The following is a 12,172-nucleotide window of genomic DNA, read 5'->3' as shown; positions in this document are numbered from 1 at the left end:
TTGGTTTGGTTTGGTTTGGCTTGGTTTGGTTTGGCTTGGCTTGGTTTGGAAAGTCTGCCCTGAAAGAGGTACAGACAAAGGCTGCTCAGAGGTGAGGAGGGTGAGCCTCTGTCACACGTACTTTGGGCGTGTTGTCAGGAGAGACCAGTCCCTGCAGAAGGACATCATGCTCTGTAAAGTAGAGAGGCAGCAAAAAAGAAAATGACCTTCGACGGTGTGGTCTGGCACGGTGACTGCTCAAACTCAGCCATCGTGAGGCTGGTGCGGGACCAGACTGGGGTTCTTTCCATTGTACGTGGAGTCGTCCTGAGTCAGACCCAACTCAGCAACTCCCAGTACGGTCCACTTGGACAGCTTTGTCCAGATGCTGGCATAAACAAGGGGACCTGAGTGACTGTGGGAACAGGGGCCCCTGGAGTTGTGAAATGTCACAACCCCTCCCTCCTTCCATTTGTTCAAAATGCTCACACGCAGGGCCAGGACACCGGCCACTCCTGGGGACACAATGGGTGAGGGTCGTCCCTGCCCCGGGAGAGACAAGGCTGGTGGGACCTCACACATGAGCGCGCACATGGGTAGGGAGGAAGCCTGGTTGCCGGGGAGGTTCAGAGGAACCTCGAGGCCGCTCTGGGCAGCAGCCAGCGCCCCCCTCAGTCTCTCTGCCCCCACGCCATTGGTGTCCACCATCATGGCAAGCTGTCTAGTGTCAACACCCCAAATGTACATTCACTCCCGGGTCCTGCTCTGCTGTCCTAAGCACCTACTAAACGCCGTGCACCCTGCTTGTGAAAACCTTCACACACACACAGCAAAGGCAGCCACATCTAGTGACCATGTGGTGCTGCCTGGCCTGTCTTCCCTTGTCTTGCCTGCAAGGATAGGCCACCCATGGCTAATCACAGCACCCTAACCCTTTGGTGATTGGCCCAAGGGGCAATCACATGACCCAGTCAGGCTCCACCAGCTTCCTTCCCTGAAATTTGCTATCTGGCCAGCAAATTTTCCAGTCCCATAGGGTCACCATCTGTCAGGAGTCTTCATGTGCCATGGAGGACCCAGATTCAGCCACCCTCAGAGAGGCCAGTGTGCCCAGAGCTGAGAGATGGGAGCCCCCTGAGAAAGGTGCATGTCAGATGCACACATGTGCCACACCTGCCTGCAGACAAAGGGCCCAGCCACACCGCACTGTCATGGGCCATCATCTTTATTGACAGGAGCTGGGGCAGAAGCAGCTAGGGATGTCCCCAACCACCTGCCCCAGTCACCTTGCCCCAAATGTGGGGAAGGCTGGGGAGGGGGGGAGGGGGGCCAGGGAATGTCAGAATGTCCTATGTGTCCCCCTCGGCCCCCAACTCCTCCTCAGAGGCTCAGACCAAGCCCCCACGCCAGGTGGGCCTTCACTGTCTAAGAAAGATCTGGTTACTGGAAACTCCTTATCCACTGTGGGTCTGGACTCCACCCACCACCTGCCCCTCGGCACCCCATCCACAGACCCAGAAGCAGAGAACAAAAGAGTGGGGTATAGGTCAAATCTGGGGTACCACCACTTCACCATGTGCCTGCCCACCCCTGCCTCATTGCAGTGAGCTTGGCAGTGGACCCAGCCGGATTCGGCCCATTTTCTTCCCCAGACCCTGGTGGGTGGGCCAGCTGGGGACTACCACCTCTGGCCTAAAGTGGGGCAGTGGACACCCGGAGAGGTCATGCTGTCCAAGGATCCTGAGGCGGGTTGGAGGTCCAGGTCTCAGCTGTGGTGCCCCTGCTTTCCCTGAGGACCCGCTGCCCTCTGTGGGGGCAGGGGGATGGTTGAACCAGAGGCCCCAGCCTCTTCTTGGCACTAAGGGGTCTTCGCTGGGCAGGGAGGCAGTTTGGTCCAGGCAGCAGCCTCGCCCATCTTCCCTGGCCTCCTGGAGCCCCTGGGGCCCTAGAGGATGGAAGACTCATACCCCACCCCCACCCACAGGAGACTCAAGGACCCCTCCCAAACTTGGGCACCACTTCTCAGCACCCCAGGGCCTCTTTCTGAGCCACCAAGACCCATTGCCACCAAGTCCTATGGGACAGAGTAGAACTGAGCCCTCGGGCTTCTGAGACTCTAAATCTTAAACAGAGAGCTTCCTCTTTCTCCCACGGAGCAGCTGGTGGGTTAGAACTACTGATCCTGCAGTTAGTAGTAGCCCAGTGCCAGCCCTGACAAGGCCTGCCTGTATGCTTCAGAGACCTGTTCTGGGCCTGGCCGGGCCAGGCATCATCATCCCCACTTGACAGACACAGCAACTGGGTGCAGCCCAGGGGCCAAGGTCAGCACCAAGGTCATGGGCCAAACCTGTTTTTCTAGTCTTCCTTCCTCCTCCTCTTCCTCTCATCTTCTGCTCCCTGGTCTCGTTCACCCTTTTCCTCTCCCTCTCCCTCTCCCTCACAGAGCTGTTTGACCTTCCAGCCTGCATGGGGTTAGGACCTGCATTGGCTTCTGGGAGGAGGAGCAGTTGACTGCCCTGGGGGGGTGGGGGGGAGTAATATCTCCTCAGAGACCTGGGGACACCCAGGCCGTAATGTCAGGGCCCAGAGTGAGCTGCTTTGGAGAGAGGGCAGCTCCTCCCAGCAGGGGGGTGGGCAGCTAGGCTTTGCAGGACCTAAGCACATGATTTGGGGACCTCCTATAAGACAAGGAATACAAAAGGACACGTACAAGATTAAGGGCAGGGCCTCGGAAGGGCCTACTCACAGGAAGTAGCGACCTCCTGGAAAACAGCCTTCTGGCCACCGTGGCCAGGAGCCCAGGCCCCACACACATCATGGGATCAGAGGTCCCGGAGGACATGTGCCTGGCCGGCAGGTGAGGCACAAGCTGGCACCGAAACTGCCAGCCCCTAGGAGCTGAGCTCATCTGGGTGGGCTCTCATGCGCCTCCGTTTCTTCCCCCCAGCCAAGACGTCCTTCCATCTGCAGCCCCAGTCCAACCCCGGCATTTCTCATGTCCCAGGAAACCCAGGCCTTGCACAATGGTCGCTCCGAGAGTTGCTTCCCCAGCACCCCAAGTCTCAAAGAGTTGGGGAGGGTCAGGGCGCACCACCGCCACCAGCCGGGCCCTGCTCAGAGAGGTCAGCCAGAACCCACAGGGCTGATCACCCCAGCCCTTAGTCACCAAGGAGAAAGCCAGGTGCAGCCACGGCAGGCGGCTATCCAAGGTCACGCGGCCAGCCCCGGGCCCTACAGATAGCTAATGTGCAGCGCGCTGGGCTTGTCCGGGACAGAGGGCTCTTGGGGCAGGAACTGCTGCTCTTTGCGGGCCGCGCTGCTGCTGGGTGGCCGCTCCTGGCCACTGGGGCCCGCCTGCGTGATCTGGCTGACCCGGCCGTTCAGCTCCTTGCCCTCCCGCCGCTGCTCCTCGCGACCCCCCTCGCCGTCCTCCTCGTCGTCCTGGTCGTCCTCCTCCTCTTCGGTCTTCTCGGGCGGCCCGGCGGCGGGCTCCTGGCTGCGCACGCGGCGTGAAGGCCGCAGCAGGACGCGGCGGAAGCCCTGCTTGAAGCGGTAGGAGAGGAAGCCGTAGAGGATGGGGTTGGCGCAGCTGTTGGCGTAGGGCAGAGCCACCACCAGGAAGTAGAGGCCGAAGAAGGCAGGCTCCTCGGGCAGCGGGCACACCACGTTGACGATGTTGAGTACGTAGAAGGGCATCCAGCACAGGACGAAGAGGGCCACCACGGCCACCACCATGCGCGTGACCCTGCGCTCCGAGCGCCGCCGCCGCTGGCTGGAGGGCGCGCGCACGCGGCGGCCGGCCGAGCGCACCTTGACGACGATGAGCAGGTAGCAGAGGCAGATGACCAAGAGTGGCCCGAAGAAGCCCAGGGCGGTGGTGTAGATGATAAAGCCGGCCCGCCAGGCGGCCGCCGGCTCGGGCCACTGCATGTGGCAGGTGCTCATGCCGCGGGGCACGCCCGAGAAGACCACCACGGGCAGCACCACCACGGCCGAGGTGGCCCAGACGGCTGCGCTCACCGTGCGGGCCACGGGCGCCGTGCGCCAGCGGGCGGAGCGCGTGGGGTGCACCACGGCCAGGTAGCGGTCCACGCTCATGACGGTGAGGCAGAAGATGCTGGTGAACTGGTTGATGCCGTCCACGGCCATGACCAGGCGGCACATGAGGGAGCCGAAGGGCCAGTAGGAGAGTGCGTTCTGGGCGGCCAGAAAGGGCAGTCCGAGCATGAAGAGCTCATCCGCCAACGCCAAGTTGAGGATGTAGATGTTGGTGACGGACGGGCTGGCCGTGTGCCGTAGGACCACGCAGATGACCAGCGAGTTACCCAGCAGGCCCACCACACACACCACCAAGTAGACCAGGGGGATCAGAATGCCTCTGATGGCCAGCCCGGCCGGGCTCGGGCCCCCTGACCTGTTCCCCAGGGCAGCATCCAGGGGCCAGGCCAAGGAGGTATTCCCGGGCTCTGAAGTCGTGGGCACCAACAGAGCATAGCCAGGGGTGTCCATGGCCCAGGGGAAGGCGGGCAGCAGTCAGCTACTGGCCTGGAAGAAGGCAAGGGAGACACAGGTCATGGTAGAGTCTGGGTACTCCCTGATGCCCCGTCCCCAGGACCCTGAACATGGCACCCCAGGCTGCATATCGTCTCATCCACTCTGCTCAACCCACTTTACAGAGAAGAGTGTGGTGACCCACCCTCTACCCCGCAGGCAGGGTGGGGAGGGGAGGGAGCTGGGGACGGGCCTGCCTTCAAAGTCCCCATGTCTGTCCACAGGCTAAGTGCTCCACACAGATTAAATAAGGGAGTGGGTCGTCCTGTCCTCCAGCAGTGACAACTTGACCCTGCCCTCCATTGCAGCAGCTTTCCATGGGCACCGATGGGCACATGGTCAGCAAAGCATTTCGCAACACCCCTCAGTGAAAGCGTAGTGTTTTCTGAGACCGTGCTCCACCTTGCTGTACTCAGTGTCCCTGCGGGGGTGGGGGTGGGGGTGGGGTCCGCATGACATGGACTGCACCGCCCACCAAGGTCTCTGACATTTGGAGACCACTGCTTCGCATGGGGGTTACGTGTTGGGCTGTTAACTACAAGGCCAGCAGTTTGAACCCACCAGCCACTCCGTGGGAGAAAGCTGAGACGGTCTGCTTCCATAAAGATTTCCAGCCTGGAAAACCCACAGGGGTATTTGGACCCTGTTCTATGGGGTCACCATGAGCTGTTCCCCCATCTTGCTTCACACGGCAGGTTCTTAACCTTAAAATTCAGGCTCTAGATGAACCTCAGAGGTCGCGGGAGCCCGACACTGCTGGTGGTGGGTAAGGTGTGTCTGTCTTCTCTGGGCAGGGGGTAACACTTTCATCAGAGCGCTCAGATTCTCAACAGAGCTAAGAACCACAGACACAGGGTGGTCCTCTCCCCAGTTTGCCAGAGCCCTTGGGAGCCCCTCACCCCAACCCAAGCCACTTTCCCCCTTCCATGGGGAACAAAGGATCAGCCAGTGATAAGTTGGCTAGACATTTGGGATCAGGCAGCCTGTGATGGAGAGGCTAGCAATAGATGTGACAGGGGCTGCTATGAGGATGCGCACAAGCAGAGCTACCTCCCCACTGGCTGGGAGGGAGGGCTTCCGGGCTCTTGAGGCATGAATAGGCATTTACCTTAGGGACACAGAGGGACCTAGCACCCTAAATTACTTGCTTTCCTATCATCCTATCACCGCCCCTACCCCATGTATGATAAAGAACTGGGACTCTTCCTGGCTCCTTTAGTGGGAGACGCTCTCTTATTCATCTTTAAATACCCCCCTCCCACTAGTCATTCTTACCTACTTAAGAGTTTTCAGCACATGCTCCATGCCAAAAGGAACCTAGAGGGGACCAAGCCAAAGGAATGAATTACTAATAGTGGAATTCCAGGCCTTACTGAGAATGGGCACCAGGGTTTGCCCACCCCCCTCCACAGGGCTTCCTGATCTCAGGAGAGCAGATCAGGGGCCAAGACTGAATGCTGGAGCCTCTGAAGGACCTTGCCCTTCTCCCTCACCCCTTCTTCTCATTAACCCCACTCCCCATGGGTCACTCAGCACTGGGTCACCCTACTGCACAGAAAACCCTGAGCAAGAAACTCGCCCCCATTAGGTTCCACTGACCCCACACCAAGCCTGGAAGCCCCCCACCCACCCACCCACCCACCGCTGGGCCCGGAGCACAGAACTGCTCCAGGCTTGGCATGCCTGGCCCCATGGGCATGTGGGTGTGGGTGTAGATGGGTGGGAGGGTGTGGTAAAGAGCTGCTAAGGCCCAATGACTCCTTCCAGCTGCCAGAACTCAGCACCCTGTCCTGCTCTGGGGCTGGGAGAGGAGGCAGCGGGTGAGGCTGGATGTCAGGACACATGGGGATCTCCAGGGAAGGCCCAGCCATTTGAGATGTTGAAAGGAGAAAAAGACCTTCCCTTAGAGCCGCCACAGAGAGAAAGCCTTTACCTAGAGCCAGTGCCCTGAATTCAGACGTCTAGCCTCCTGACCTGTGAGAGAAGAACCTTCTGTTTGTCAAAGCCACCCCCTTGTGGTATGTGTGTTATAGCAACCCTAGGGAATGGGGATAGGGTGGGGGGTTCTAGGCATCTAGGGAACAGAGACCCTGTGTGGTATGAATAGTTAAGCCCCGGCTGCTACCTGCAGGGTTGATGGTTCAGATCCACCTAGAGGTGCCTTGGCAGGAAGGCCTGGAAACCTCCTGAAACAGCAGCCAGTGAGAACCTGGGGGCGCACAGTCCCGGCCCGACTCACCAGCACCTGCTTTTAAAATTTGGTCAGAGGGTCCCGCTTCACTGCACCCCAACAATGCTGGGGACCAAGCACAGCTGGGAGCGCGTGCTGTGAGAGAGGCCCTTCGGCAGGTGGGACCTTGTGCTCTGGGCACAAAGGTAGGAAGGGACAGAGCTGGGAGGGCCCTGAGGGCCATCCCCGGTCCTCCCATCACCTGCACACATACAGCCACCCCCACTTCCCTAGCCAGCAGACTACACTGGGCAGGGGAAGCTGCTGACCCACATGTCACAGTTGGCCAAGACAGCTCAATGGAGTCCTACTCTCAGGGGCTCTGGGACTATCCAAATAGTGGACGCAAACTCCTAGACTTAGAAACCAGTGACCGCTGAGTGGACGCTGTCTCGTAGCGCCCACGTGTGTCTAGGTAGAACTGTGTTCCCTGGTGTTTCAGAAGCTGGGTTTCAGGAAGCAGATCGCCAGGCACTTACAACAAGGCACCTGTGGGGGGACTTGAATCACCAACCTTTCGGTGATAGCGGGGTGTTCACCGTTTCCCCTCGAGACCTAGAATAGAAGCTTGGGTTTTCAGAGCTGGGCGGTGGCATCTTAGAGTCCTGGCTATCTCTTTCTCTCTCAGTGTCATGGAGTTGATTCTGACTCACAGTGACCCTACAGGACAGAGGGGAGCTGTCCCTGTGGGTTTCAGAGACTGTAACTCTTTACAGGAGTAGAAAAGCCCTGTCTTTCTGCCACAGAGCGGCTGGTAGTTTCAAACCTCTGACCTTATGGTTAGCAGCCCAATCTGTAATTCCCCTTGCCATAGATTGTTTGTTTGTTTGACTCTGTGAGGCAGGGAGAGTTTGAGTTCCCAGATGTCTGCATCAGATTTCTTAGGGCCCCTAAACCCTGGTCTTTGCAGCCGGGAGGGCCCTACTTCACCCACCCACCTCGCTCAGGGCCTTTTTATAGCAGCGCCTAGGGCTGGCCCATGGAAGCCCGGTGCTGGAGGCTGGAGGTGAGCTCAGACTCCCAAGGGAGGGGCAGTCAGCCAGCAGACCTAATTCCCAAGCTGCAGGGACAGAGGCCCCCCAGGGTGGCCCCGGGGGGGAGGGGGGAGTACTCCAGCTCCCGCATGTGCATGCGCATGAGCGCCCACACCTACCGGTGTCCTGTCTAGCAAGGACCCAGCAGCCTGGGAAGCCCCTGCCCCTGTGCGGGCCTCTGCCTCCACCTTCGCCCCGGGCCCATCTTCCCTGTCAAAGTTGAGCACACTGGGCGCCAGAAGCCGAGAAATTACAGCTTTCCACATAGCGCAGAAGCCAGACCGGCAAATTCGGTGCCGCCTCTTCTTTAAGGCGCTGGAATCCTGTGCATGATCTAGTTCAGCCTCGGGGAGGAGGGATGTTCCCCCGCGTCTGGTTTATCTTTGGCACAAGCTTGCCTGAAAGCTGGGGGTGGACGCCGCCTCCAGGGACAGCTCGGGGAGGAGACAAGGCCCAGAGAGGGAAAACAGCAGCCCCAAGTCACACAGCAACCGAGGGCACCTCTCCCCCCCTAGCTTGCTGGCTTGTAGGGAGTGGACCCCTGGATGGCTTCTTTAGTTAGCCCTCAGCACCAGCATAGCGCCCAGAACATCACCACCGACGGAAAACCATCGAGTGGTTCCGCAGATGGGCAGAGGCCAGAGGCCTGAAACGCACCCCGAAGGCCACACACACACACTGAGGGGAGCAGCTTTAGGGAGGAGGAAGTTGGGGCTCAGAGTGGCTAAGTGACCGGTGAAAGGAGGCCCAGCTAGTGGTGGCAAACCAGAATTTATACCCCCATTGGCCTTCTCCTGAGCCATCGGTCCTTCCTCCTCCCCAGGCTAGTGTTTCTAAGGACCTCAGGCTGGTGGCCCTGGGTCCTTGAACCCCCAGTCATGCCCTGCAAAGAGGTCCCATTATGCAGGCCAGTGCACTAGGCTCACTTCCCAGAACCTAACTCCCAACCCCGGGGCGGGGGGAGGGGCTTGGGCTCTGTCTCAGAGTGGCTGCCCACTTGCTGTGTGACCTTGGGCAGGTGGCTTCCCCTCTCTGAGCCTCTGTTTCCTGACATCACAAGGAAGACATGCCGTACCCACCTCACAGGTTGCTGTCGGAGGAAGTGGAGTGCTCGGAGCCGTGCCCGGTATGGAGGGGGCGCTGGGGGATGCTGGCACGTGGGTCCGGGAGGCTGAGCAGCATGATGTTGACAGTTGGCTTTTCTGAGAGTCCTAGAGTCTAGGGTGTTAGCATGAGATTCTGAGATGAATGCTTTCACCCCAGGCACCCACTGAGAGGTCACAGGAAGGCCCCTCTTCTTTCTCCATGCCCCCACTTTCTCCCAACCCCCAGCCCAGCTGCCCATTCTCTGGGGCCCAGCCAGGCCCTAGTCTCCTTACCTTCCCATGGGCTGAGGGCTCCCCTCTTTGCTGCCAGGCTGGGGGTCATCCTGCTCCCTGCCCCATCTCCTAGCCCAGGCCCCAGGTGCTCCCACAGCACCCCTGGGCCAGGATCCCCACTCGACAAGCACTTCTAGACTGCTTGTGCCCGGTCCTCGGCCCGCAGCGGCCACGTCTGCCCACAGAGCCTCTCCCATCTGGCCTGCCGTCCTGACTTCCCACTGGTGCTGGGCGCGTCACCCCCCATCTCCTGGACGAGTCCTGAGGGGCTGGGGCACAGGTGGGGTCTGCAGGCAGGGGAGGGGGGTGGAGGGGGAGAGCTTCCCAAGGTGAAGGAGAGAAGGGGACAGGGGAGTGTGGGAGCCAATGGAAAAAGAGGAGAAGGGGGGGTCGGCTGGAGGTGGAGAGGAGAGAGAGAGAGAGAAAGAGAGAGAGAAGACAGTGAGTGGGTGGAAAGGCAGAATGAGGAGGAGTGATGAGGCCTGCGTGACAGGGAGAGGAAAGGGGGAGCAAGAAGGGAGAAAGAGCCCAGGGAAGCAGCCTGGGGAGAGGCAGGAGGAAGGAGAACAGAACGAGGGGGTGGCAGAGCGAGCGACAGAGAAGGATTGTGCCACAGATGGTGACATGGGGCTCCAGTGCAGGAGGGAGTGGAGAGGGGTGAGGGAGGGGCTGGGAGGAGGAACTGAGGGCCAGGGGTGAAGGAGGAGAGAAGCAGGTTAGGGGAGGAGGCCGGAGGAGGAGGGGGAGGGGGGCCAACCCTGTTACCGGGGAGATTCTGGCCACCACCGCTGGCCTTGGCTCCAGCCCGGAGTTGGAGAGCCTCCGAGTGGGGCTCAGAGGCGGTGGGACTGAGAGTCAGCGGCCAGGTCCCCCAGGCCCTGTGGCACATGTCCTCTGGGGCGACAGCTGTGTCCCCAGGCAAGGCTGGGAGTGGGGGTGGGAGGGGTTTCAGGAGGAGGGCTGAGATGGATAGAGCAGGGGTGAGTACTGGGCTGGTCGTCTGCAGTCCTGAGGGCCCGGCGGTCCAGCCTCTGTGGCCACAAGGAGGTTGGGTGCAGACTGAGGACCAAGGGCTCCCGCCTGGTGTGAGCTGGCTGTGGGGGGCTCTGGGCAGAGGGGTGGGGGCAGGGACAGAGGAAAGAGGGCATGCAGAGGCTTTGCAGCCCTCGAGGCAAATTCGAGGTTTCGATGGAAGAGAGAAGTACGATTTCCACAATTATTCTTACAGACAAGATTCAAACCGTAATCCTGATCGCTGAGGGCCATCTTTGTAACACAGAGCTGCTAATAGGAAGAAGGGAGTCCTTTTAGGGGGATTCCAGTTGCTTTCATTAGGGTTCCAAGTTCGGACTTCCCACCAGCACATCCATGGTGTGGTAGTTACATAATCTGATGTCAACTTGTGGAGGGGTGGAGTCTAGCCTGTCCGTCAGGTAGCAGCTTGATGACCTCATTTGGAGGCAATAAGGAGATAAATAGCTCTCTGGAGGCGGGACACACACTCACGCTCTGTGAGACATTTCTGTTGATAAGTCACATGGAGCTACACTAGAGCCCTGGAGCTGGAGGAGCCATGTGGACACACCTGCCAGTGCTAAGATGCTTCCACTGCCACTGGATCCACAAGACTTTCCACCCACTAGCCTGTGATCTTTCTGTACTCAGCATCATTGCATGTGTTGCATGAGTCTGAAGAGGAACTTATAGACTGGTATCTGACATACAGGCTAATATTGGACTTATGGACTTGATCTGGACTGGGTTGGGATGCTTTCTCAATATTGGTCTTGTATATAAAGTTCTTTCTTATACACATATGAGTGTCTATGAATTTGTTTCTCTAGTCAACCCAGACTAATACACATGGTGACTGTTAACCTGTGGAAACCATCTCTAGCTCATCAAGCTTGCTGGCCCTTGTCTAAGAGTCTCTGCCCGGCCACCTTGGATGCTGTGCCCCAGCTTGTCCTGACTTGGCATGTGATTGTGAGTCTGTTGTTCCTTCTCTGGGCCTCAGTTTCTCCACTAGCTCGTGAGGAGCTTGGACTAGATCCTCCGCAAGCTGCTCCTGCAACAAGGAGTATCATAAACATCTACGGATCGATGAAGGAGCCCTGGTGACGCAGTGGTTTATGCAGTGGGCTTCTAACAGCAAAGCTGTGAGTTCAAACCCACCAGCTGCATCTTGGGAGAAAAATTAGACTTTCTACAACCAATAAAGAGCTACAATCGTGGGAACCCACAGAGGCAGCTCTACTCTGTCCCAGAGGGTAGCTATATATGAGTCAGAATCAACTGGGTGGCAGTGAGAAGGATCCAGTAAGGAACCTGGTGGTGCAGTGGTTAAAGCACCTGGCTGCTAACCAAGAAGGTCAGCGGTTCAATCCCACCCCGGGAGAGGGATGCAGCAGGCTGCTTTTCTAAAGGTGACAGCCTGGGCCCCTCCGTGAGTGGTTCTGCTTGGGCCCAGAGGCTCACCCGAAGTCGGAATTCCACTGCAAGCGACTGTTCTCTGGGTTTGTTAAGGATCCCTGAAGGGTGCCTGCTGGTGCAGAGGTGGGCTGCTCACCCCGTGGCTCCGTGGGAGAACAGCCAGGCGGTCTGTCTGGGAAAGTCACAGACAAGAAAGCCCAGCCTGCACACAGGGGTCACGCTCAGTCCCAAACCATCTCAACGCTTCACAGCATCGCCACCCACAAGAACCTGGGGTCTGTTCAGCCCCCCCGCAGTCTGCCGTTGCTGTGAGCTCTAAGGCCTGGAGCACCGCCTCTGTTGAGACGACGGGGGAGCAAACCCTGTAGACACAGGGCATCCACGTGCTGCCGCCGACTCCACGGCAGCAAACGACAACTCGGGTCCATGAGTAAGGACAGGAAGGAAATGAGTCTTTGTTGAGCACCTACTATGTGCTCTCCTGACCTCTTTCCAGAGTGGACCATTCCCAGGACCAGGGTGGGCCCACTTGGTCCGCAGGACCCCGAGCTGGCAGGTAGTAGGAC

General features: G+C 59.0%; 1 protein-coding gene across 1 annotated transcript; it reads right to left on the bottom strand.

The window, feature by feature from the left end:
• Positions 1-1,982: 1,982 nt before the first annotated feature.
• On the bottom strand, positions 1,983-9,482 carry SSTR3 (somatostatin receptor 3). Its single transcript, XM_045292067.1, has 4 exons — positions 9,174-9,482; positions 8,874-9,012; positions 5,806-5,847; positions 1,983-4,524 (listed from the first exon to the last, which is right to left on the bottom strand). Exon 4 carries the CDS (start codon positions 4,486-4,488, stop codon positions 3,211-3,213), a length of 1,278 nt encoding a protein of 425 aa, XP_045148002.1. The 5' UTR covers positions 4,489-4,524; positions 5,806-5,847; positions 8,874-9,012; positions 9,174-9,482; the 3' UTR covers positions 1,983-3,210.
• Between the last annotated feature and the right edge of the window lie 2,690 nt (positions 9,483-12,172).

The sequence above is a fragment of the Echinops telfairi genome, unplaced genomic scaffold, assembly GCF_000313985.2.
Source record: "Echinops telfairi isolate 266 unplaced genomic scaffold, ASM31398v2 ScPeMD7_2;HRSCAF=8, whole genome shotgun sequence".
Classification (NCBI taxonomy): domain Eukaryota; kingdom Metazoa; phylum Chordata; class Mammalia; order Afrosoricida; family Tenrecidae; genus Echinops; species Echinops telfairi.
The sequence above is the reverse complement of the archived record's forward strand: the minus strand, read 5'-3'. Positions and strand labels throughout refer to the sequence as shown.

What these genes read in the sequence shown, in the direction of transcription:
- SSTR3 (XM_045292067.1), bottom strand. Translation starts at nt 4,488, where the DNA reads ATGGACACCCCTGGCTATGCTCTGTTGGTGCCCACGACTTCAGAGCCC.